The sequence below is a fragment of the Sciurus carolinensis genome, chromosome 2 (assembly GCF_902686445.1).
Source record: "Sciurus carolinensis chromosome 2, mSciCar1.2, whole genome shotgun sequence".
Lineage (NCBI taxonomy): Eukaryota > Metazoa > Chordata > Mammalia > Rodentia > Sciuridae > Sciurus > Sciurus carolinensis.
This window is the reverse complement of record NC_062214.1, coordinates 21,286,252-21,312,482: the sequence shown is the minus strand read 5'-3', so window position 1 is coordinate 21,312,482 and position 26,231 is coordinate 21,286,252. Positions and strand designations below refer to the sequence as shown.

The 26,231-nt window shown below is 49.6% G+C and overlaps 1 protein-coding gene across 1 annotated transcript in view; it reads right to left on the bottom strand.

Annotated features, from left to right (window-relative positions):
* Nucleotides 1-853: 853 nt before the first annotated feature.
* Soga1 (suppressor of glucose, autophagy associated 1) overlaps nt 854-26,231 on the bottom strand; it is a 65,096-nt gene continuing 39,718 nt past the window's right edge. Inside the window, exons 7-15 of the mRNA XM_047538986.1 lie at nt 24,049-24,174; nt 22,796-23,026; nt 20,554-20,658; nt 19,475-19,642; nt 17,764-18,015; nt 14,674-14,745; nt 13,559-13,629; nt 9,886-11,236; nt 854-5,186 (exon numbers count right to left, since the gene is read on the bottom strand). Coding sequence (XP_047394942.1) covers nt 5,034-5,186; nt 9,886-11,236; nt 13,559-13,629; nt 14,674-14,745; nt 17,764-18,015; nt 19,475-19,642; nt 20,554-20,658; nt 22,796-23,026; nt 24,049-24,174 — 2,529 coding nt within the window. The 3' untranslated portion in view covers nt 854-5,033. The remainder of the gene's footprint in view (nt 5,187-9,885; nt 11,237-13,558; nt 13,630-14,673; nt 14,746-17,763; nt 18,016-19,474; nt 19,643-20,553; nt 20,659-22,795; nt 23,027-24,048; nt 24,175-26,231) is intronic.

Here is a 26,231-nt window from a genome sequence, read left to right as displayed (position 1 = left end):
ATGTAGTGTCTTTTTTATTTATTAATGAGCAGATGAGGTGGGTCATCCCCAGCACCAGGGTGCTGACAGGCTGGCCTGGGGACAATAAGTGTGATCGAACCATTTACATTTGTATAGAACCTTGCACTTTTCCAAGTGACTTGCAGGCACAGTGTTGTATTTGGTCCTCACTACAGCCACAAGAGGTAGGACATTATCCCCGTTTTATAGCTGGGGAAACTGAGGCATAGGCTAGCCACGTGACTGGGCCAAGGTCATTCAAGCTGGTGGGAGTTTATTTATTTATTTTAATAATAATAGTCACCTGGGAAACATCCCTGCATCTTTGCTTGACTTGATAGGTTAAAAAATCATGATTTTTTTTTTCTGTTTGCTATTAGAGGCCAGGAATCTTCATGAAAAGTGAAATTTAATTGTATGATTACGGGAATTAAATCAGGTAGATATGAAGACTACATTATCTTGCCTTTTGATTTTCTATTTTTGTTGTCTTATAAGATTGTTCATCGTGGGCTGGGGTTGTGGCTCAGGGGTATAGTGCTTGCCTAGTATGTGTGAGGCACTGGGTTCGATTCTCATCACCACATATAAATAAATGAATGAAATAAAGGTTTATCAACATCTAAAAAATATTATAAAAAAAGATGGTTCATTGTTTCTGATTTTCTTGGAAATCCTTGGGGGTAATTAGATCAAAGCAGAGTTTGGTTAAGGACCAGGTTCCCTAAGGCCCAGCTCAGTACTCAGTGCTCTTTAAGAATACAGTGTTGCAGGCTGGACACAGTGGTGCTTGCCAGTAATCCCAGCAGATCAGGTGCTGAGGCAGGAGGATCACAAGTTTGGGGCCAGCAAGATGCTGCCTTAAAATTAAAAAATAAATAAATAAATACAAAGAGCTGGGGACGTAGTTAGGTGGTGGAGGATCTCTGGGCTCAATCCCCATTACTGCAAAATAAAATAAAATAAAATAAAATAAAATAAAATAAAATAATAAAATAACATTGTGATTATTGATGGAAAGAATGAAAGAATGATGGCCTAATGGTCAAGCTGTGAATACAAATGTTGTGGCCAGTGGTGCTTGGGATCCCCAAGGGAACTGGCTGAACATGCAGATTCTTGGCACAGAAGAGTGGGGTGGGGTTCAGGAATTTGCATTTTGCACACACCCTCAGAAGATTCTAATGCAAGAGAATCCCCAGAACACCCTCTGGAACACACAGGTCTAGTGATCAAGTGAACTTGTTTTGTTTCACCTTGCCAGTGCTCCCAGTGAGACAGTGGGTTTGCAGAGTAAGCAGGACAAAGCAGGGCTGGGTGACCCAACCATTAGACCCAAGTTCTCATCTGAACTTGCTGACTTCTCAGGTGGGTGCTCTGGGGTGAGGCCTGTACCTGTTTCTGTCCTGTCAAGGGTGCCTCCGGAGAGTTGTCCTCGAGAGACCTAAAGGAGATGGCAAGGTGGAAAGTGATCTCTAGATAGTAAAGTGCTCTTGGTGGGATGTACAGGGGATTGTCATTCTTATTAATGAAGAGGTAGTGGGAGCTTGGCGGCTGATAAGGCTGGAGCAGGGAGACTTCCTGGATGGGCAGGAAGAGGAAGAGCTTTGAGGTTACCTGGGCAACAGAAGATGTTGGATGATAAGTCTATGAAAGGTGCCTGAGAGCAGGTACGATGGGGTCATACTGGCATCAGAGTATAAGAGGATCAAGTCTCGGGGCCCTCAGCTTTGTCACCGGGAGGCCAGAAGGTAGAAGAGGATTCCTGTGGGGGCCAAGTGATGGGGCTCATCTTGTGTTCATAGACAGCAAGACCTCTTGGAGGTCAGCTTTGGGTGAAGAAGGACTGGCAGAAAGGGCTGGTGGGACAGGGAACTGAATTACGATGACTTGTGTGTGATCCAGGCCTCAGAGCCGATGCACCAAAGTGGTTTGATTTATTTTCATTTCACATACAGTCACCGCTGCCTCCGGGAGGGTCTAATTTAGCTCTGGGAAAAGGTCAGACAGAGGAAATGTGAAGTCACCCAGTTTGAGGTCAATCATGGAACTGGTCCACCACCTCCCCCAACCAACTGGTGTCAACCCATGCACCCTACCTGCCTTTAGGGGATTAGGACCCCAGGGTTCCTTGGGACTTTGGTTGAAAAGAGAGGAAATGGGGCAAAGGAAGAAGAAAGCTCAGGGAGGAGGAGGAGGAAGAGGAAGAGGAGGAGGGGCTAGGAGTGAAAGATAGAAGGGAGCAGGAAGGGGAAGAAAGGGAAGAAGGGCAGCATTCCTTCCCCCCAATCCTCCAGGGGAGCCCCCACTTGTGGGTCAGGCAGTTTTCTGCTTTGGGAATGTTACCAAGACATAAAAAAGGCATTTTGAGGAAACAAACAAACTTAGAAATTACATTCCAAAAGAGTAGAGAGTTTTTACAAACCAACCCTCCCACCCCCAAAAAGAAAACACAACCAGTTACCAAGTAAAATGCTAAAAATGAAACCAAACCAGTATTTACACTTAACATTTTCAACCCCATTAAGCTCCGTGTCCAGAGGCTTCTATGGGAACAGTGACGAGTGGCCTTGCACAGTGGCATGCAAGGAGTAGAAACCAGGACTTCACTGAAAACCAAGACCCGGAACCCCCAACACCCGCCGGGGACCGTGGGGGCCAGATGCCCAGACAATGAATATAGCACGACAATCTCAGATGAGGACGATGGTAAGGCTGAGTGGCCTGCGGGCCCTGGGTTCAGGTCTCACGAGGTTTCTCCCCAAGGGTGAGAGTGCAGCCCCCCTAGCCCTCTTTAGCTCGGGGAGGTGGCAAAAGGCCTCTGGTGGCTTGTGGCCTGGTGTGAATCCTCTCGCTACAGATAGCCTTAGCGGGGCCTCCTGACCTCTTGAGTGGGATGTCAGCATCTCAGAGGAGAAAAGGCCCACGGTTCCACTGGCCTGCCAGCTGTGCCCACACAAGTCACTAGGGCACGAGGAAGCAGCTGGTAGGACTGGCGTGCCCCCGACGTGCTGCCATTGGGGAATGGGGATGAAGGACACCGGCTGAGGGGTCCAGACGACCCTGAAAGGGTGATTACTGGCAGGAGGAAGTACAGAGGCATCTGCTGAGTCTGGGGGGTGAACTTGCAACGCTCTTGGCTTTCCCGATGGGGAATTGTGTGGACAAGCCAATCCGTCCTGTGATGTAACTCTGGGTCCCCAGTCAGTGACAGTGGGCTGTACATCTGTGTGTGTAGTGGGCAGGCAAGTGCACAACCAAAATGGGTTCACTGGCACCAAGGGAGAGGCCGCATGAGGCCTTCCTCACGGTACTGCAGTGAGCCACAGTCAGTCCATCTGACGGCGGGAGCGGCTGCCGCGGGCGTGGGAGAGGGCAGGCAGTGGGGCCGGTGCTGGCAGAAGAGCCGCGAGAGGCCGTAAGGCTGAGGAGACAGGCTGGTGAAAAGGCCGGCAGGTTGGTGAGAACTGAGGCAGGCTGGTAGACACTCTCAGATCCATGTGCAAAGCTGCAGTAAACAACATTCTCGAAGTCCATCCTGTTTTCCTGCGAGTTCTCACTTGGGGAACTTGGAGGGATCTGGGTGCTCTTGATAGAGCTGTAGTGATCCAGGTTTGACTCATTACAGAAGGTTTCAGAGAAGAGAGGAAAATGAGACGGGAAATGGAGAATGGGGAGCGGTGTCACGGTCTGGCCCCCCACCCTATCCGGAGCATTTAGACTGCCCTCCAGGGGTGCTGGGCAAGTACCAGGTGCTGGAAGTAGTGCTCTGGGCTGGAGGGTCAGCGGTGTTGGGGGAGCAAGCTGCAGGGCGCCAGGTCTGGTGAGGGGCCCTTCTAAACTGGCCAGGAGACCAGAGCATGGTTGCTGAGCCACCTGGTCCACACTGGGGACCCCAGGCCTGTCCATGGTGTTGTGAGTCCCACATTGTCCCAGTGGCAAGAACACATGTCTCAATCCAATAAATTACCTTAAGGACTTTGGGGTAAATTAAATTATTAAAATAAAGTAAACCACCTTAAATATTTATAGTATGAAAAATTCAAATAAACAATCTAGGCAAGAAATGTGTTGTTACTGGGCTCCAGTCTACTGCGATGTCCAGGGACTCTGGCCTTAGAATTCTCCTTGGCCTGATGTGACCACCTGGGAGTCTCCTATTGGGAATATCCTTGCCCAACTCCAGCTGCAGGATGTAAACACAGAGGAGACGCGGTCTCCTCCAGGGCGCTGGGGGAAGAGGCCCCAGGTCAAGGCGTGGGCATGTAGGCATTTATTTATGCACCAGTTCTTAAGACTGACTACCTATTTCTGTCTCCACAGGGTCTCCTGGGAAGGCTCCCCCTGCCCCCAGCACTTTGACAGGGAGGAAATGCCAATGGCCCCGACCTAAACCCTACTCATTCCCACTGTCTCCCAGTTCTCACTGCTCTGGGTATGAGCGGAGATCCAAGGCTCCAGGACTCCAAGCGGATTCTTGGCCCTGGTTACTGCCCTATCATACCCCCTAGAGTTCCAGCGATCCAGAGCAGCAGGGCCGAGAGGAGGGGATGGTGGCTAGCCCAGCTCTGCCAGGAACCCAAGTTGGGCCCTAGAGCAAAGCCCATTTTCTCGGTGGTGTCTCCTCCCCAGTGAAGGGGTACGTGGTCAGCAGGGAACATCTCTGTGCGTCCCTTTCCATGAAGCATGACTACAAGTGCATCTCTTCCTGGGCTCTTCCGAGAAGTGAGTATGGGTGGAAGCAGGCGAGGGTCCCCTTTAGGACTCAGGGATTGGTCCCAACAGAGCTCTCTGTGGATGCTTCCAAGGCCCAGTTTTGGTCTATCTCCCTCTCAGTGCCTCCCCTTGGGAGTCAGAGATCACCACCCAGCGGTCAGCAGGAGACCAGCTTTACCTTGATGTGAAGCTCTTCTCTGGCAGTGGTACAGCTGCTTTCCCTCTAGGGCATGGTGATGCTGGGGCCTGGCCCCTTGCCTCCTCTCCACCTCCCACCAGGAACTGGGTTGGTTGAGGCAGGGAGCCGGGCTGCTCTGTCACTCACTGGCAGGGGCCACCCTTTCCTCCACACCCCAGCCAGACTCAGAGGGATGCAGCCGGCACTTGGAAGGAGAGTGTCGGATGGCAGAGCGGGATGGCCTGGCAAAGCAGGAGGCAAGAGACTGGGCACTGCAGTCACACACAGCGTCCTGAGGAGGGAAAGAAGACGTCAGGAGTCAGGAAGTACTGACCACCACCACCTGGGTAGCCAGCCAGGCATGGAACTAGACTCAACTATGCCCACAGACCAGTTCCCAGGGGCTGCATCCCCTCTCTGGACACTTTTTTCTGTTTTTCTCCCTTTAGGGTAGTAATGGACATCCATTCTAATGTGATCCAGAAGATACAGGGAAGAAAGTGGATGTTGTCAAAGGTCCTTCGACATCAAAGATAAATTCTCAACATACTGCACATATATACTAACTTCATTCCCTATATCCTATTTTGCAATTACAAAACATGAATATTTGTTTTGCTACTATGTATGTCCTAGATCTCCTTTTTAATAGCTGTCTACTATTCTGCTGAATAAAAATTTAAATTTTTTCAGTTGTCAATGAACCTTTATTTTATTTATTTATATGTGGTGCTGAGAACTGAACCAGTGCCTCACACGTGCTAGGCAAGCACTCTACCACTGAGCCATGCCCCGGCCTGGATCCTGAATGGAAAAAATTTATATATCCAATGCACTTTTTTCTTTGGCAGTGGGTTGAACCCAGGGCCTTGAGCATGACAGGCAAGTACTCTACTTGAACTACCGCCCCAGCCCTAATTTTTTCTTTTGGTATTGGTGATTGAACCCAGAGATGCTTTACCACAGAGTTACATTCCAGGTCTTTTTATTTTGAGATGGTCTCACTAAGTTGCTAAGGTTGCCCTTGAACTTGTGATCCTCCTGCCTCAGCCTCCCAAGTCCCTATGTTTACAGGCATGCGCTACCATGCCCGGCCCCAATTTACTTTTGATGTATGTTTGGGTAGTTTCTGATTTTTCACTATTATCAACACATGGAAAAATGATCCTGTAGAACCAGATTGCTTGGCTCAAATCCCAGCTGTCACTTTCTGTATGGCCTTGGGCAAGTTACTTCTCAGAGCCTGATTTCCCCATAAGATGAGGGACATGACACACCTTCTTCAGAGTTGGAAGGATCAAATCAGATATGAGATATAAAAGCACTGGGCGTAGTACCTATTAGACATTTAGTACATGTCAACAATTTTTTATTAATAATGCAACATATTTCTTTTTATTTTATTTTATTTTTCCCCGAGGAGCTGGAAATAGAACCCAGGGTCTTATGTGTGCCAGGCAAGTGCTTTACTGCTGAGTCACACCCCCAGCCTCAATATATTCTTCTATGCAAGTCTCCTCTTTCACCTCTGGAACAATTTCCAGACTACCTTCCTAACAAGGGAACTACTGGGTCAATGGGTGGCCTGCACAGTAACACCCTGACAAATATGTGTATCAACTTTAAAATCAACGTTCAAAAGCCAGTCAGCTGTGTACTGTTGTTTCATGGTGTGGTGCTGGTTTTATGGGTATGATGGTTAACTTTATCTGTCAATGTGACTAAGCCACAGGCTGCCCAGACATTAGTTCTGAATATTATTCTGGGGGTTTCTATGAGGGTGTTTTGGATGAGATTAATTGGCAGAATGAGTAGAGCAGATCGTCCTCCCTAATGTGGGTAGGCTTCATCCAATCAGGTAAAGGCTGGAATAGAACAAAAACGCTGACTCTCCCGCAAATAAGTGAATTTGTCATGCCTGACGGCCTTTGGACTGGCACATCAGACCAACTGAAACACGGGCTTCCCGGGTCATGTGCCTGCCAGGCTTCGGTCTGGAACTAAACCTTTAACTTTACCAATTGTCAGGCCTTTGTGACTCATCATACAGATCTTAGGACTTGCCAGCCTCCATGACCATGTGGGCCCATTCCTTAGGATAGATAGTGCGCGCGCGCTCTCTCTCGCTCTCTCTCTCAATACACACACACACACACACACACACACACACATATCCAATTGGTTCTGTTTCTCTGGAAAATGCTTAATACAATGGTTTTGTTTGGCTGTATTCAACTGTTTTCTTATAACATGCTCAGCATGAATATTAAAGTTAAAAATAGAAATAAATTAGTCAAAAATTAAGTTGAAAGTTTAAAAAACAGAAAAATATAGGAGATTTTAAAAAAATGACAGCCAGTGTAATCCTAGTGGCTTAGGAGGCTGAGGCAGGAGGATCCTGAGTTCAAAGCCAGCCTCAGCAACTTAGCAAGGCCTTCAGCAACTCAGTGAGACCCTGTCTCTATATAAAATACAAAAAGGGCTGGGGATGTGGCTCAGTGGTTCAGAGTCCCTGGGTTCAATCCCTGGTACCAAAATTAAAAAAAAAAAAAAAAGAAGAAGACAGCCAGCTGAGTAAGTGCATGGAGAAGAAATGTACTTCCCCTGCTCCTGCACTACCGAGGCTGTAAAACTGGACAATCTCTCTTTCTCTCTCGAAGTGCTGGGTGCTGAACGCAGAGCTTCTGCATTCGAGGTCAGCACTACCACTGAGCTCTACCCCCAGCCCAGACCAACTTTTTTGAAAGACAATTTGGCAACATTTATCAAATACCTTATACATTTTTGTATTCTTTTATGCTATAATCGATTCCTGCAACTGAAACCTAAGGAAATAATCAGAAGTGCAAAAAAAAAAATTTTTTTTTTTTTAATTTTTGCACCAAGATGTAACCACAGCACTATTTATATTAGGGAAAAACTAGAAACCACCTAAATATACAATAATAGGGAAGTCAACCTTTTGGGCCAATCCCAGTTCATCTCACACACTGTTCTGTGTCTCTACCTACAGCCTCCCCTGTGCCCACAGCAGACCAACCACATGGACCCCTGGCCACAGCTGACTGGACCAAGGTGGTACATCTGACCCAGGCTGGACCAATCAGAGGTTCTTCCTCCTGGAAATGTGGAATTGGGATGAGAGTCTTCAGTCAGTGTCTCTTAGGTGCTTGAACTGAAAGATGTTGTAAATCAAGAGCTAGAATAGCTCACATGGTCCTTGTGCAAATGCAACAGAGAGAATGAGAAGGAGGAAGAGAACATGGGAGCAGATAAAGCTCAAAATATAGGAGAGGGAGACAGGGAGAAGCTGCTAGGTCTTCAGTCTCGGCTCTTGGGTTCCATGCAATACTCCTTCATTCTTCAGGGGGGTTTTTCTTCCCCTTCTGCAATTCTAACTTTGATGCACTCCTTTACTAATATTCAAATAATTCCAAACTTATCGGAATTGATAGCAGGATTGGGGCATCCAGAAAAATTCTCAGAGACAATGTGAAGTCTTGCTGGGTTGGGAAAGTGGTAAACAGGTTAATGTTTTTGTTTGGTTGCATTGTGGTACTGGGGATTGAACCCAGGGGAACTTTACCCCTGAGCTACATCCCTCACCCTTATTTATTTTTTGTGACAGGGTTTCACTAAGTTGCCCAGACTGGCCTTGAACTTGCAATCCTGTGGCTTCAACCTCCTAAATAGCTGGGATCAGTGCCCAGCTCAGGCAGATATATATATATGTGTATATACGTGTATATGTGTATACGTGTGTGTGTGTGTGTGTGTGTGTGTGTGTGTGTGTGTTTGGTACCAGGGATTTAACCAAGGGGTGCTTTACCACTGAGCCACATCCCCAGCCCCTTTTATTTTTTATATTGAGACAGGTTCTGGCTAAATTGCTTAGGGCTTCACTAAGTTGCTGAGGCTGGCCTCAAACTTGTGATTCTCTTGCCTCAGCCTCCCAAGTCACTGGGATTACAGGCATGCGCCACCACACTTGCCTAGATAGGCTGATGTTTAATAATGAGTTTTCTAGGAGTTAGGGGAAGAAGCTCTGATGTGCAGCCTTTGCCAATTTTTGTGGTGTAAATTCTCTCATTGCAGCGGCCAATCTTAAGGCACCAAGGCAATAATACTGAACAGAATACTTACAATTAGGTCTCACAAGTCCAACAAACCACACTGCATACAAGTGAGGGCAAGAGACCTGTGGGCACACCCTTTTCCTGGAGGGATGCTGAAAGTCTCTGCTGTGTAGGAGTAAAACCACTGGTTAAGCCACACTTACTAGTCTCTTGGCATTCAGACCATGTGGCCACCAGGTTTGTGTTGTTCCAGGTCTGGGACATTCCACCCCCATCTCAGACCAGCATAAGAACTATTTGAGATACACAACTATATTTCTTGAATTGAAAAACCAAAAGAGCCAGGTACTGTGGTGCATTTCTATAATCCCAGCAACTTGGGAGGCTGAGGCAGGAAGATCAAAAGTTTGAAGCAAGGCTTAGCAACTGAGCATGACCCTGTCTCAACATAAAAAGTAAAAAGAGGCAGGGACATAGCTCAGGAGCAGAATACCCCTGGGTGAAGTTCCAGTATCAAAAAGATTTAAAGGACCAGGAATATAGCTCAGTGGTGGAGTGCTTGCCTACCATGTGTGAGCCCCTGGGTTCAATTCCGGCACCAGAAAATAATAAAAATAAAAATGAATAAAACTGGGTGCGGTGGTGCACACCTGAATCCCAGAGTCTCAGGAGGCTAAAGCAGGAGGATTGTGAGTTCAAAGCCAGCCTTAGCAATTTAGCAAGGCCCCTAAGCAACTTAGAGAAACTCTGTCTCAAAATAAAATATAAAAAGGGCCGGGGATGTGGCTCAGTGGTAAAGCACCCCTAGGTTCGATCCCCAGTACAAAAAAAAAAAAAGGAATAAAATTCAAGAGCGATTGGACCCTAGATGCCTATCACCGCTCCCAAGAAAAAGGGCAGACTCTACCCACCTACCTCACTGGGAAGAACGGAGGTGCCGTCTCCCTCTCGGGGCACACCGTCCTTCCCCACCTGGGGAAGCATCGAGGCTCTGGCCTCCTCGCCACTGCCTGACTTGGCCACCTTCTTGCTCAGGATCCTGGCCACGCCCTCTGGCTGATGGTAACTGGCGGGGGAGAGGGGCTCAGGCTTCTTGGCGCCTTCCTCTCCCGCAGTCGCCGTGGGGCTGGGTGCCCGGCCACACACGTTGCGGAAGAACTCCTGCACGATGCCATACTTGGGTGCCTCGGGCTTGGCCCGGGTCTCGGACATGCCCAGTTTCCAGACGGATTCTGTGCTCCCTGAGTGCTCCACCACACTGAAGAGGCTGGACAGCCCATCGTTGATGTTCCTCAGCACCGGGCTGTCCCGTGTGGTGGTGGAGCGAGCCCAGGCTGAGCCGTTCTGCTTGCCCTGGTGCAGGTTCCAGAGGCTGCGGTCCTTGGTGCTGTCCAGCTTGGACACCGAGCGCCTCTGGAGCTTTGGCGAGCCATACTTGGGCGAGCAGCAGGGCCGCTCGATGCGGGAATGGACCTTGTCCAGGGAGGAGGAGATCTGCTTGCTGCGCACCGACACAAGTGAGGAGCTACGGGGTGACCAGCTCTTGCTGTGGAGGCTGCTGCGGGGCGGGTCCGTTTGCAGGCCCACGCTGACCATGCGGATGGTCTGTGTGCCCACGCTGGCCAGGCCCACCGTCTGGCTGGATGTGCTTTTGACTTTCCTCTCCAGCGAGCCTGAGCGCATGGCCTGCCGCACGCAGTTGGTGATCTCCTTCATGTCATCGCTCATGTTGCCTGACATCTCAAAGTCATGCAGGGCCGCAGGGAAGGCCGGTCCGGCTGGTGAGGGGCTGCCCCCCGACCCCACATCCAGGCGCTGCCGGGAGAAGTTGCACAGCCACCGGCTGTAGGAGCTCTCAGCCAGCCCGTCGGCCTCGGCTGATTCTTTGGGCTTGGCTGTGGTAAAGAGGAAGCCGGGCTCAATGAGAATTTTGCCCTCCTTGTCATGGACCACAGGGACCCCCAGGCGCCGGGCCACCGGGGGACTGTAGTAGACTCGGATGCCGGTCTTGTCCGGAGCAGTGTAGCTGCGCTGCATGTGCCTCCCTGCAGGGTCCTGGCAGGCCAGTGCACCCAGACGATTGGAGTCCTGGGGCGTTAGCCCTGCCTTTTCCTTGGTATCTTTCTCTGGATCCACCGGCTCAGTACTCACAAAGGTAAAGGCAGGGTTGTTGGGCAGTTTCTTGCCCCGGGCATCTCCGCCAGCAAGGTAGGGGGAGCAGTCAAGCAAACTTTCAAACTCAGACATGGAGGAAACAGATTTGGTCCTGGGAAGAGCAGAAAAAAGTGGTATTAGTGGGAAATAACACACACCGAGCACACTCTAGTCTACTTCCCTGGTGGGTGGAAACTGGCTACTTTCCTCTTCCTGTCTTAATTTCAGGCACTTCCTGGAACCTTCTGCCAAATGAACTATTTGCATATAAACCCTTATCTCAGGGTTTGCTTCCGGGGGAACCTAAACTTAGATGCCATTAAATCTTCAGCACAATCAAAAACACAGACCAATAAAATTAGCATACAGAACCCAGAAATAAGTCCACACACATCTTTAGTCAATTGATTCTCAACAAAGGTGCCCAAAACATACATAGAGAAAGGCCAGCCTCATCAACAAATATTGCTGGGAAAACTGGAGATCCATAAGTAGAAGACTGAAACTTGACCCTATTTCTCGTCCTGTACAAAAATCAACTTAAAGTGGATCAAAAACCTTAATGTAAGACCTGAAACTCTGAAACTACTAGAGGAAAACATAGGGGAAACACTTCAAGATATTGGCACAAGCAATGATTTCCTGGATAGGACTCTAAAAGCACAGGAAACAAAAGCAAGAATTGACGAATGGAACTATATTGAATTTAAAAGCTTCTGCACAGCAAAGAAAATAATCAACAAAGTGAAGAGACAACCTACCAAATGGGAGAAAATCTCTGTCAGATTTTCTCAAATTTGACATGGATTACTATCAAAAATATGTAAAAAACTCTGAAAAAATTAACAACAAGACAAGTCATCCCATGAAAAAAATGGGCAAATGATCTGAATAGACACTTCTTATAAGAAAAAATGCAAATGGTTAATAAATAGGTGAAAAAAATGCTCAATATCATTAGCCATCAGGCAAATCAAAACTATAATGAGATTCTACCTCATTCCAGTTAGAATGGCTATTATAACAAATAAATCAATAAATGCTGGTGAGTATATAGAGAAAAAGGAATGCATTGTTGATGGGAATCTAATTAAACAGTCATGGAAAACAGTATACAAGACACTCAGAAAAACTAAAACCATAACTACCATGGCTGGGGTACATGTAGCTTAATTGTATAGCACTTGCTTAGCAGGAACCAGGCCCTGGATACAGTTCCCAGCAAAACACACACACACACACATACACACACACACACACACACACACACACACGAGTGCGCATGCCCTCATGCTTCTAAAAATAGAATCACCATATGATCCAGCTATCCCACTCGTGGGTATACAGCCAAATGAAATGAAGTCGGAATACAAAAGAGATACCTGGAGGCACCATTCGCAACAGCTAAGATATGGACTAGCTTAGGTGCCCATCAACAGATGAATGGATAAAGAAAATACGTTATACATACACAATGGAGTATTTATTCAGTCATAATGAGAAATATAATCCTGTCATTGCAGGAAAATGGATGGAACTGGAGAACATCATGTTATGTGAAACAAGTCAAAAACAAGTATTGCATATTTTCTCTCATGTGGAAACTAAGAGAAGAAAACAACACCCGCCTGAAAGTAGAAGAGGGATCACTAGGGATTGGGCAGGGAGCCACAGGTAAGACAGAGAGGGCCGAGGGAGGGCCGTGGCGGGGGAGAGGGTAGAAGAAGGGTGGAGGGACGCAATCAACACAGCGTATGCATGAGTTTCTACAACATCCCAGCACAGACTGGGCACGTGGTGCCTGGAGGACTGACGTGCCGGACATGTTAGGACATCGTACACATCAGACTACCTGGACAGCTCTAGGGCAGGTGTCAAGACAGTGGAAGAGACGGGGAGGTACCGCCCAAGGTCATACACCCAGAAACTGCACAGCTGGAATTCAAACCTGGCCCTCTGGCTCCAGCACCCACCTCCCACCCTGGGGCCTCCTTGCTTCTGAGCTGCTCTGCATGGCTCCTGTGAGGTGCTGTTTCCCTCACTCGAGCGTTTCCTAAAGGCAGAGATATGGTCCTACCAGTCTAAGTGGTCCCCTTGACCACAGCATGTGGCTGGCCCAATGGATGTTGCTCATAGCCCCAGGAATCGATGTCCCTGGTGACTCTCCTAACTCAGAGACAGGGGAAAAAGAATCCCACGAGGAGCCAGTTTCTTTGCAGCTAGAATACACTGGGGCCCTGGCTTTCCAAACAAATGCACTTGAGGCTGCAGGCTGAATTCCCATTGCCCTGGACTTTCCAGCTACTGAGTGACTTGGGTTATACAAAAACCACATTCTGCTGCGCTCCCAACTGATCAGGTGCAGGGGTGGGCACAGGGGCGGGAGAGGAGAGAGGCAGAGAGGGGGGTGGGGCCAGGGCGGGGCTGCCAGCACCTCTTTAAGCCGGTTCCCCCAAGCTCAGCTTCAGATACCGCCTCCTTGTCATGCATCTTCTCACTGCGCGTCTGCCAAGGAAGAGACAGGAAGGGTCAACTGTGAAGAGGCTCTTTTTTTTTTGGGGTGGTGCTGGGGATTGAACCCAGGGTGTGTGCATGCTAGGCAAGCACTCTACCAACTGAGCTATATCCCCTGACAACTCTGGCCACTAGCGCACAGAAGGAAGGTGCTGGCCCTCCACACCTGACTTCTCATCCGGAGAGCAGCAATGATGTCAGCAACGATCCAGAACACCCACTGGTCACGTTTCTGGCAGCTCTGCATGTAACTCCCCCAGCACAGGAATGTGATACATGCTGGGCCAACTGGAACACCACAGTGACTCCCACCACCCCTGCCACCCCAGTGGAGCGGGGAATACTACTTATTGCAAACATGAGGACAGCAGTGACCATGCAGTTACTGCTCTGGGCTTGTTCTGCTCTGGCTCTAGGCCCAACTCCCAGCACCTGCACCAGTCACTGCGACTGCATCGCCGGCCAGCCCCGGTGACCCCCTGTAAAATCCTCCCCCTCGGTTCCCCAGCATCAGGTGCATTGTTCGCAGCCAAGCCTCCTGAGTGACACCCCGCTTCCTCTGATCCTCATGAAATAGGGCGATGCAAACGGCCGTACATTGCCTTTGGTTATTCGGCAAGCTGCTCTACGTATCAAGGCACCTGAGCCCCGTGTGCAGACTTTGCCAGTGTGACCTTATGATCTCCACGCCCAGGGCTGGGCCAGGGCAGAAAATTTCTTTGTCATTTACTAAAGAGGCAACTGGGCCCAGAACTGCAGTGGCTTACCCAGGAGCTCAGAGCTAGTTAGAAGGCTTGCTTTCTATAGAGGCACAGCTGAAAGTAAGAGATCCAGGGGCTCAGAAGCACAACCCTGACACAGGACACTTTCCAAGTTCCAAACCTGGTGAGGAGCCATGGGGTATAGAGACCCCAGGGCCTGAGGTGCCTTGGGCCTGTGGGATAGGGTTAACATCCTCCTGTCATGTCCCCCACAAGCAGGGAACTTTATGGCACAGCCAGGAGCCCAGACAACTCGAGTGAGCAACTCCCTCACCTCTTTCCAGCTGTTGTCCTGCTTCTCCAGGTCTGAGTGCTTCAGGACCCAGGGGTCAGCAGCCTTCTGCAGCTGAGCAAAGGCAAAGAGGGCGCGTCAGTGATGGGCACAAGTAAACAGAGACCCAAACTGAGCAGGGCCACATCCCAGACTCTGCTCTGCAGCTGGGAGGACCATCATGGGCCAGGAACCAGCTTCTAGAGAGCAGCAGCTCTAAGCCACCCCCGAGGTGGACTGGAAAATGATAATAAAAGCAACTTCCTGCAGGCAACCTTACGGATGTCCTGACAGCTCATAGTAATGGTTATTGATGTTAATCCATGCTGCAGTTCATGGACCAGCGAGCTAAGTGGCACCTTAGTGTGTCTGACCTGTGGGCCAATACATGTTTCCCCAGGTATGCCATAGAACTTATCTCATAATTTTAAAATATTCTATTGTTAATATAATAAAAAGGAATTACTTTTCTCTGGATAGGAATTTGGTTTGGTGGTGCAAATGGATGCATCTGATCTGCTTTCCACATGGTGCATGGAATGTTCTGGGACTCTTCACAGCATGCCGTCCTTCCCTCACCAGGCACAGGCTCCTCAGTGGGTATGACCCTCAGAGGAGCTCGGTCCAGAAGGAAGCGGAAGAGGCAGGGCCCAGGAACTGGAACTTGCCAGATGTGGGAGGTCTGCCAGATTCTAGGCCTGTTCCCTTACTCATTTTATAACCTTGGACAAGTCACTCTACCTCACTCTCCTCATCTGAGAAAGGGGGCTAGTGACTGTGACCTCGCAGGACGGCTGGAGAATTAGAGACAGCAGTAGGAGAGGAAATGCAAATGATCATAATGATGCAGACCCTCATTAGGAATCAGAGAAAGAAATCAAAACAGTAAGACAGCATCGTACACCTTGAGTCGGACAGATGTTTCAAAATGGCAAAGAGAAAGCAAAACAGGCCCTTCTCACTGAGCTCCTGGTCAAGTGCAACTGGGCGAAGGTCTTCTGGAGGGCTGGCTGGGCAGTTTCCATCAACTATAAATGCACATGTCCTTGAACTCTGCAATTTCACTTCTAGGGATCTAGCCTATTGAAATGTTCATGCATGTGTGGAAAAATATGCATATGGGGTTATTCACTGGGGCGCTACTTTAAATAGAGAAAAACTGGAAACCACCTAGATCTTGTCCATATGGAATGATAAACTCTGGTGTCCCCATGCTAGGAAGGTCAAGCAGCAGTCAGACAAGATGAGGCTTCCTCTATGCTGTTCTGAACAGACCTCCCCGAAAGAGGCAAAGTGCAAATGACTTGTGCAGTATGCAAAGGACTTAAAATCAGCATCCTACAGAGATGCAGCCACATCAATGTTCATAGCTGCTCAATTCACCACAGCCAGAGTGTGGAACCAACCTAGATGCCCTTCAATTGATGAATGGATAAAGAAACTGTGGTGTATATATAAATACAATGGAATATTACTCAGCTATAAAGAATAATAAAAATATGGCATTTGCAGGCAAATGGATGAGATTGGAGAATATCATGCTAAGTGAGATAAGCCAATCTCAAAAAACCAAAGGACGAATGATCTTGCTGATAAGCGGATGATGACACATAATGGGGGGTGGGGGGGCCAAGAATGGAGGAAGGAGGGACTGTATAGAGGGAAAAGAGGGGTGGGAGGGGTCGGGGAGAGGAAAAAATAACAGAATGAATCAAACATCATTACCCTATGTAAATGTATGATTACATAAACAACATGTATCCCATTTGTTTACAATAAAAATAAATTTTTAAAAAGTATGATTTAATCAGTCAAAAAATGTAACAAATAAAACTCTGAATGTAAATTTTCTTAGATTGAACCCAGGCCCTCATGCATGCTAAAGCATTCTATCACTGAGCAACACACCCAGCCCCCCGCTTTTTTTTTCTTTTTGGTACCAAGGATTGAGCCCAGGGGCGCTTAACCACTGAGTCACATCTCCAGCCCTTTTTAAAATATTTTATTTAGAGACAGGGTCTTGCTGAGTTGCTTAGGGCCTCACCAAGTTGCTGAGGCTGGCTTTAAAATCATGAACCTCCTGTCTTAGCCTCCCAAGCCACTAGGATTACAGGCCTGGGCCAACACGCTAGGCAATATTTGGTTCTTATGTAAAGATGAAGTACTGAGTGCTGTAATTAAAATAAAAAAAATAAAAGAAAGGAAAAAGTCAAAATAAACAGTACAGCAGGATGGCAGGTGGTGCCGGGCACTTGACATGAAGCATAGAGGAGGGGCTCACTGGTCATTGGCTGCTTTTCATTTTCCCCTGTTTTGGTCTAAGGACTACAATTTTCCCATGAGAATCACTTTCATTCCTCCCTCTTGGTTCCTTGGTTTGAGGCACATGATTCACTCCTAGTCAATCAGAAACTCATGGAAAAGAAACCTTTTCCAATGCAATTGCTAAACTGTAAGATAAGAGCATAAAAGTAACAATGGTCATATTTGGAAAGAGCCTGCTTAACAGTAGCATCTACAACATGGTATGTGTATGGTATATACAACATATATATGTGGACATAGTGGCCTCTGCCTATAATTCCAGCTACTCAGAAGGCCGGGGTAGAAGACTCACAAGTCTGAGGTCAGACTTTGCAACTTAGCTAGACTGTGTCTCAAAATAAAATTCAAGAAAAGAGTAAAGCAGCCGGTTGTAGTGGAGTATGCCTGTAATCCTAGCAGCTTAGGAGGCTGAGGAAGGAGGATTACAAGTTAGAGGCCAGCCGCAGCAACTTTGCAAGACTGTGTTTAAAAAAAAAAAAAAAATCTGGGGATGTGACTTAGTGGTTAAGTGCCCCTGGATTCAATTCCTGGTACAAAAAAAAAAAAAAAAAAAAAAAGGGTAAAGCTAACAAGAGGAAAGCAGGCCTGACAGACTAAGGCAGAGAGAGAGCTAGCTCTTACTGTCGTCTCTAAACACCAGGTTCCAGCTATATCTGAAAGAGATTCTATTCTATACTTCATTGACTGAGCACCTGGATCCAGCTATACCTGAAGGAGATGCTACTCATGGACCAAGGTTCAAACCAGTTTAAGCTGGGTCGGCCTCACCTGACTCAGGCGGTTCTGCAGCTCCTTCACCTGCTGCTCCACCTGCTGCTTCTCACCCTGCAGCCGCTCCACTAGCTGCAGCTTCTCTTGGCTCCAGTTGCGCTCGCTGATTTGCAGTTGCCGCGTCAACTCCATGACCGCGCTGTAGGACTCGGCCAGGAGGTGCTGCTGCTCTTCACGCTCCCTCTGCAGGGCCGCCTTCCACTCGGGCCCTGCCCGCTCGCCGGGACCCTTCCCGGCCTTCAGCTCCATCTGCGGGTAGGAGCGGTCTGGGCAGCTGGCCCCACGGGCCCCTCTGCCCATCACCTGGGAAGCCTGCAGGGACCTCCCGTCACAACCCGCCTTCCTCACGGTCGGGCCGTGAGCTCTTTCCACCGGTCAAGCTGCGCTACGGGCTTTCCGTCATTTTCTCCGCATCCTCAAGCAAACTCTACCCTTTCACTACCATGTTTGTGTTTTTCAGAGGAAGAGGTTCTGAGGGGGCCAAGGCAGTTCTGTCCCAGGTCACAGGGCTGGTTCCCAGCCATCTCTTCTCATGGTATTTATCAACCCTTACCTACAGGACAGGTTTTGGTTAATGCGGGTTGGGTTTGGCTCCTGGAAAGCCGAACCCCACCTTGTCCCCACAGGCCTGGCGAGGGGACATGCCCGCACACGCACACATGCAGGCAGCACTCCAGCATGGCGCCTGTCCTGGCCCCAGAACTCAGGGTGGCAGGAGGATGCACAACCGACCTCAGGATTCACGCCTCCCACCCCGAGGCCATGCTCAGGGAGTTGAGCCCTGGAACGGCTGGGCGGGGGCACAGCAGCAGCAGCAACGCGCACGCGCACTGGAACGTGCGGATGAGCAGGAGCCCTCAGATCGGGAGGCCTGGGAGGGAGCGCAAGGCCTGGGCGAGGTCAGGAGTCGGGGAAGAAGGTAAGGTTATGGTTGCGGGGAGCTAGACAGGGCAGACGCTTGGGGGCGCAAGGTCAGGTCTGCCCTGGGTGACAGGAGAGAGAAACTCAATCTCTGAGCCAGTTTTGTCACCTGTCCTGCAGAGAGTGTCTAAGTACCCACCTCCCAGGGGTGGCAATGCCCAGGAAGGCGGCCTGCAGCAGGGACAGGTCGGAGGAAGCGGGAACCCAGCCCCACACAGTGTGGAGTCAGGGCGGTCTCTCTGGGTGGGAAGCCCAACCTTCTCATTTTTCAGACCAGAGTAGGGCAGCATCTTGTCCTCAGTCACACAGCAGACACCCAAATCCCAGGAATCCTGTTTAAGGCTCCTTTGGTTCAGCAGGACTGTAGGAGGGGAGGCTCCCACTTTGAGTGGAGGAAGCAAACCAGAGCCAGATAGCAGGGGGCCAGGGGTCCACTAGGGGAGGAGGCAGCAAATAAGGACAGCAGGCAATGGGAGACCAGGCATCACAGGGACATCACTGGGTACAGATAAGGCATGTGAGCATCCTGGCCTCACCGAGGGGTCCACAGTGGGGCAGGGGTGCCTGCCAATCCTCCATCTTCCTTCCCTGGCACACTGACTCCTGGTCCCCACTGTCTTGGGTCCCCATGCTGGATGATTCTAGGCAACCCTTGGTCCTCTCTGGGGCACAAGGTGAAGGAAGGGGCTCCTGTCCCTCCAGGAGCTGGCTTGGGCCTCCTGCTCCAGACCTGACCGCTGTGGGCTCAGCTAAGGGCAAGAGGCAGAAGTGCCTGAGGAGGGCTCACCTGGGTGGCGTGGCCCTTGAGCTCCGCCCGCTCTGTCTCCCAGGTGGCCTTGGCCTTGGCAAACTGCTGCTGAAGCTCAGTGAGACCTCGGCGCTCCTCACGAAGCAGCCAGCACAGCTCCTTCAGCGTCACCTTCATGTCCGCCAGGGTCTTGATGTACTCATTGGGCTGCAGACAGGGCCAGGCCTGGGTCAGCAGCCAGGAGGGTGGGAGGACACCAGGACCTCACCGGGGAATCTGGCCCAGGCTCCCCCAGGCCTCAGGCAGGTCCCTCTCCAGGAAAAGCCCAGACCCCCAGGCGGTCAGGAGCCCCAGCCTCACATGAACAAAACCTCCTTATTCCACCTACACCGAGCGGAGTAATCTGGCTTCTCGGAGGATCTGCAGCGTCCAGGCTATGGGTCCTTCTCCTCGCTTGGGATCTGCTTCTCTGATCCACTGTAGACCTCCAAGGTGCCTCCCCAACTGTGTTGGCCTCAATTCCAAATCTTCTCTCCTAGGCCCATGACCCCATTCCCCACCCATAACCCGCCTCGCTGTGCGTGGCCCTGAAGTCTGAGCCCCTGTTCTCTCCGACATACGGTTTGATCAGAGAGTTCTTAATCCCAGACCACAAAGGTCCCTCTTTATAGGATCCTAGCTTGATATCTTTACCCCATTATATACATCCCAAGCCACAGTCAATTCCAGAATACCCTGCCACACCTCTGCACACACAGTTCTATGTCCAAAATAGTCTTTTCTCCATTCTCTATTAGGCAAGCTCCTATTCATCCTTCAAAACCCACCATTCATGACCCCTTTCCTGTGATACTATCCTCTTTTGCTCCAAATAGAATTAACTGGTCTTTTGCTTGTGACCCCATGGTCCATCATCTGGCCTTCTGTCACTGCCCTGGGATGACCTATGTACCACACAGCACACTGAGTAGCTGGGGTCTGTGGCCAGGAGTGAACAGGCAATAACAACCTTCTGCAGCTCCAGTGCCCAGTGCAGGGCGGGGGTCAGAGGAAGTGATAGAAAGTGATTATCAATTGGTCAAAGGAGCAAACAGGCCTGCAAAGGGCCGAGGACGCACCGTGTTCTGGGTCCAGCCGTCTCCCGTACAGGCCTTGTTGTCAGAATGCTGGGCGCTTATCTCCTCTTCCTCCACCAGCAGGTACAGCTCCTTCATGCTGTTCACCTGGTGGTAAAAACCACACTCAACCAGGGGTGGGAGGAGGTCACACCTGGGCTCCAGCCTTCAGGGGAGGGGACGCTGGCAGCAGCACAGACAGAACAGGGACCGCAGAGGCAGGCAAGGAGGAGGAGTGGGTTTTATGGTTCAGTATGGACCAAAGGCACCCTGTCCTTGACTTCCCAGGTCTTAACTTTGATCTCTGGGCAGCATCCAGGCCAAGCAGCAGGGCTGGACAGTCCCTCTGACCTATAACATCTTTTCTGCCCCAAGGACCACAGGCATCCTGAAGAGTTACTCAGAAATAACCAGGGTGAGTTGGCATGGGATGGTTCCGGGGCGCTGTTCACAGGGCACACAAGGGCACGGCTCCTCCTGGCACCCTGTGAGTCCAACATTCTTGGAGGAAGGTGTAAAGGAGAAGCAGGGAGACCAGTTAGGAGGCAATGGCAAGAATTCAGGCAAGAAGTGACCATGGCTTGGTCAGGGGCAGTGGAGATGGCTCAGATTACAGATAGGCTGACAGGTTAGATGAGGTGTGAGGGAAAAGGGTACAGAGTACGCCACGGCTTTGGGCCTGAACGAGGAGGAACTGTCATGCCCTACAGGAGGAGCAGGTTTGGAGGGAGAAGCACGAGTCCGGTTTTGGACACAGGGTTTGCAAAGCCTATCAGACACCTCAGTGGATCTGTCCGTAGGTGATACACACCTAGGGCCCATGAGAGGCCCCTGGGCGGGAGGCATACACTTGGAACTCAACGTCCCAGAAAGGCCAGCGAAACCTGGACAAGCTGCCCCAAGGCAGGCAGAGCAGGTAAAGGAGAAACACAGCCCAAGGCCGGAGCCCTGGGCACTGTGGCCTTTCGTGGTGGAGGAGATCGGCGACAGCACATGCTGAGCATGGGTAAGGCTCTGGGCTCAGTCCCCAGGACCACCAAAGAGAAAATAAAAAGAGGTGAGGTCAGGGAAATAAGGAGTCAGAGAGGGAGAAGGAAAATCAAGAGCTTGGTGTCCTAGAAATCAAATGAAGGATGTTGCAGTTTGACATGAGATGTCCCCGCAAAGCTCTTCAGAGGGAAAATGACTGAATTAGGAGAGCTGTCACCTTGTCAGTCCATGCTAGCCTGACTGGACTAACTGGCACTGGAGGCAGGTGGGGCGTGGCTGGAGGAGGTGGGCACTGGGGCTGTGCCCGGGAAGGGTGCCTCTTCCCTGTGGTCCCTCCCGCCCTTCCCCTTCCCTTTCTTTGCTTCCTGGCTGCCATCAGCTGAGCAGCTCACCTCCCCGTGCCCTCAGCCGTGACGTTCTACCTCACTTGGGCTCAAAGCAACAGAGTCGGTCATCTATGGACTGAGACCTCCGCAACCATGAGCCCCAAATAACCTTTTCCTTCTCTAAGTTGTTACTCTCAGGTATTCTGGTCACAGCAAAGGAAAGCTGAATAAAACAAAGGAGGTTCCAAGTGTCACTTATCTGGGAAGGTACTGAGGTTGGGAAGTAGGCCAGGGAAGCAAGTCTGCAGGAATCAACACCCCAATTCCTGCACTAGTCATGGGGATCAATACCTAGAGTTTTTTGATGTTCTACACATACACAGGGTACAATCTGTTCTCTGGAATCTTTGGAGCCATGTGTATCTATTTTTCTTTTTCTTTTCTTTTGGTGCTGGGGCTGGAACCCAGGGCCATGAACATTCTAAGAACTCACTCTACCATGAGCTGCACCCCAGTCTCCAGGTGTGATGGGAACTGAGAATGTTTCAGGATTTAGAAAGATAACATGTTCTGCCAGGTGCTGTGGTGCACGCCTGTAATCCCAGCAGCTCTGGAGGCTGAGGCAGGAGGATCGTGAGTTCAAAGCCAGCCTCAGCAACTTAGTGAGGCCCTGAGCAACTCAGCAAGACCATCTCTAAATAATATACAAAAAAGAACTGGAGATGTGGCTCAGTGGTTGAGTGCCCAAAAAAAAAGATAACGTGTTCCACAGGTATTGTGTTACAGCCCCAGCAGGGTCTGGAGCACGCAGATATTCCCCTATGAACATGAATATTAAGATGAAGTGTTGTGTCCTTCACCTCCCATGTCCCTTTCCCCAATCTTCCCGCCAGGCCCACGCCCGGACCCAGGTCCAGGCCCAATCATACCTCCAGGAAGTCATCCCCCTCGCTAGGCAAGACCTTGCCCTGCCGCCAGCGCTTCAGGAACCACCTGAGCTTCATGAAGAGCAGCAGGAAGTTGTGCTTGAACTGCTGGGACTCCTGCACCAGCATGTTCTTCTCCTGGCTCCAGAATTTCTGCTCCAGCCGCCTCTGGAGGCTCAGACTCTGCAGCTCGAACTCCCGCCTGAGCAGCGCCCTCTGCTGGTCCTCCTTCAGCTGCCGGGGACAGGAGATTGAGCAAGGCAGGTTCAGTGCCCCACCACTCCCGGCCACTCCAGGCCCAGGCCAAGGGCAGCGGGGGGAATGGGCGGGCCTGTTGGTGATCCCTGCCAGAAATTCCACCACAAGCAGCTCATTCTGTCCACAGAAGAGCAATTTATAAAAGCAACAGCAGCCCAGTCGCTCATCAGGGGAGGAGCTGGGATTTGAACCCACCACTGCCCAACTAAAAAACCCACATCATCAAACCCTGAGCACCCACGGTGCCGGATGTTGCTTCTGAACTCCCACACTGAACAAGGAATCTGTGAGGGGTGCAACAATGGCAGGGAGGGGTGACCAGTAAGAGCAAAGGGCATGCTGGGGTCAAAGCAAGGCAGAGGAATATGAAATGCCCACGCTGGGTCGTGGTCAAGAGAGAGCCAGAGCCCTGGGTTAGAATCCCAGCGCCACTTCATCCTGCTTGTGGAACCCTGGGTAAAGCGCTTCCGCTCTCTGGGCCCCGTTTCCCCATATGTAACATGAGGACACCTTCCAGGGAAAGGCATGAGGATTAAAAGTCAGGGTATGGAAAGTGTGTTACACAGGCTGGCTACAGTCAGGGCTCCATAAATACTATTAACGAACTACCACCTTGATGACCAGGCGAGTCCAAGGCAGGCATTTCCCATTTCACCCTGAGAGGAAACGGGACTGGCCCAAGGTCACACAGGCAGCCAATGACACACCCAGGACTCCCGCCCAGCACAGCTGATGTACAATCACAAGCAGGAGTCACCCTAGCCTGGAAGTCACCCAGGACTGGAAGACTTGCGTTTCTTCTGACCATCTCACCTTCTGAGGACCCATGGGTCCCCCAAGACCCCACCTTTGAGTTTTTTTTGTGGTGTTGAGGATGGAACCCAGGGTTCACACATGCTGGGCAACTGTTCCACCTCGGAGCCAGGCCCCAGCCCCTCTGCTGTCAGTGTTGGGAAAAGAAGATGGTGTAGGCACAGGGAAGACCAGGCATCACCCACCTGGACCATTTTCTGGTTGAAGTTGTCAGCCTCCTCCTTCCGTAGCTGCCGCTCCTGGGAGAGCTGTTCCTGCAAACCCCGGAGGCTGTCATGGGCCTCGGCCAGCACCAGCTGCAGCTCCTTGATCTAGGATGGGGATGGGGACACAGATGAGGAGAAGGGAGAGGACACAGGACATGGTCAAAGGGTCAAAGTGGTGGGGACACAACTGTAAGTGGGACCTGACTGCTCCTAAAGTACAGATCAGGCCCAAGGACCGTCCTTACCCAGGGGTTATTGTGGCAATTAAATGGAAGAGGGCAAGTCAAATCTAGTTACTGGGAGGGGGTTGTGGCTCAGTGGTAGAGCACTTGCCTTGCATGAGTGAGGCACTGGGTTGGATCCTCAGCACCACATAAATAAATAAAATCAAGGCATTGTGTCCATCTACAACAAAAACCAAAATTTTTTTTTTAAAAATCTAGTTACTATTATAGTTTTGACTTGATAAATTCTCACTTTGAAATTTATTTGAAAAATAATATATTATGAAAGTTAAATTTGATTCACAAAGACGTTCATTGTCTCATCGTTTATTTCTTATTTATGTATTTTTGAGATAGGGTCTCACTCTGTTGCCCAGGTTGGCCTTGAACTCCTGGGCTCAAGGGATTCTCCTGCCTCAGATTCCCAAGTAGCTGGGACTGCAGACACACACCACTGTGCCTAGTTATCTTACTGTTTATAATTGCAAAAGTTTAGAAATGAGGGCTGGGCAGATAGCTCAGTTGGTAGAGTGCTTGCCTTGCAAGCATAGGCCCTGGGTTCAATCCTCAGCACCGCAAAAAAAAAAAAAAAAAAAAGTTTAGAAATGATTTAAATGATAAATGATGGGATTAAAATGTGTTTAATGGGTCTATATATATGTAAAAATCCATCCACTTAAGGACACTGTTCTTTATTATATGTATTTTATTATGCTGTAAATGATGGGTACACACACACTAAATGTAAACAATAGTTCACTCCAAGATGATCTTGTAATCCTGACTTTCTTCTTTGTATCTTTATGCAATGCTGCTTAAAGATTTTGTTGTAGTTGTTGTTTACGACTATGTAAGATCTTAAGAAGATGAGATTCTACATTTTGTGGGGGAAATGGTGTTTAGAAGACTTTGTAGCTGAACAGGCAAAACTAATCTATTCTTTCAGAAGTCCAGATGGTGACTAGAAGGGGTAATTTCTGGGGGTGGGTCATGCTCTGTTTATTGATCTTGGTGCTGATTACACAAGAGTGTTCAGTTTGTGGAAATTATCTAAGTTTTTAATATGAGCACTTTCCCCCTCCCCCTTCCCTCTCCCCCTTCCTTCCTTCCTTCCTTCCTTCCAGTGCTGAGAATTGAACCCAGGGCCTTGTACATGTAAGGCAAATACTCAACCACTGAGCTACACCCCAGTGTTCATTTTCCCCCTTCTGCCATTATCAGCAAGCTCAGACCACATCACTTAAGAGAGTCTGATCCTTCGCTTCAAGGGAGCTTCCTCTGTACAGTTGCAAGTAGGCCTTCCTGGACCACAAAGCTGTCTTCCCAAGGATGCTCACAAAAAAGGATGCTCAGTCTCCATGTGCAAGTCTCAGGGATACCCAGCCTAGCCCACAGAAACCTTCTCCTGCTTCAGGTTCATTAATAAATGCTGAAGAGGCATATGTGTAGTCCAGGGAGGGAGCTCAGGAACACCCAGAGTTCCTCAAGAATCAGAGAATCCGAGAATTCTAACCCTCCCGTGTTACAGACCGGAAAGCTGGGACCAGAGGATGGGAATGTGTCCAGGGTCACACAGTCACACTGGCAGAACCAAGACTTGTACTCAGGTCCTCTGATTCCAAGCAGTATGTCATTATTATGCTCCTCCTCACCCATACACCAGGCCTTGGGCTATGATTTTTCATGTACTTAAACCTTCCAACCAACTATGAGGGGACTTGCATTTTATAGATGAGAAAGTTGAAAATCAGGGAGGTGAAGTGACTTATCCATGATCTTACAGCTGGCATGTGGTGAATCCAAGATTTGAACCCAAACAGCCCAATGATGGAGACTATTACCTTCCTGCCACATCAATTAGCAGTTCCATTAAATAACATAAATTCCCAGTATTTAGGACAGAAAAAAATTAATTTCTTTAGATGAGCTTATACACTT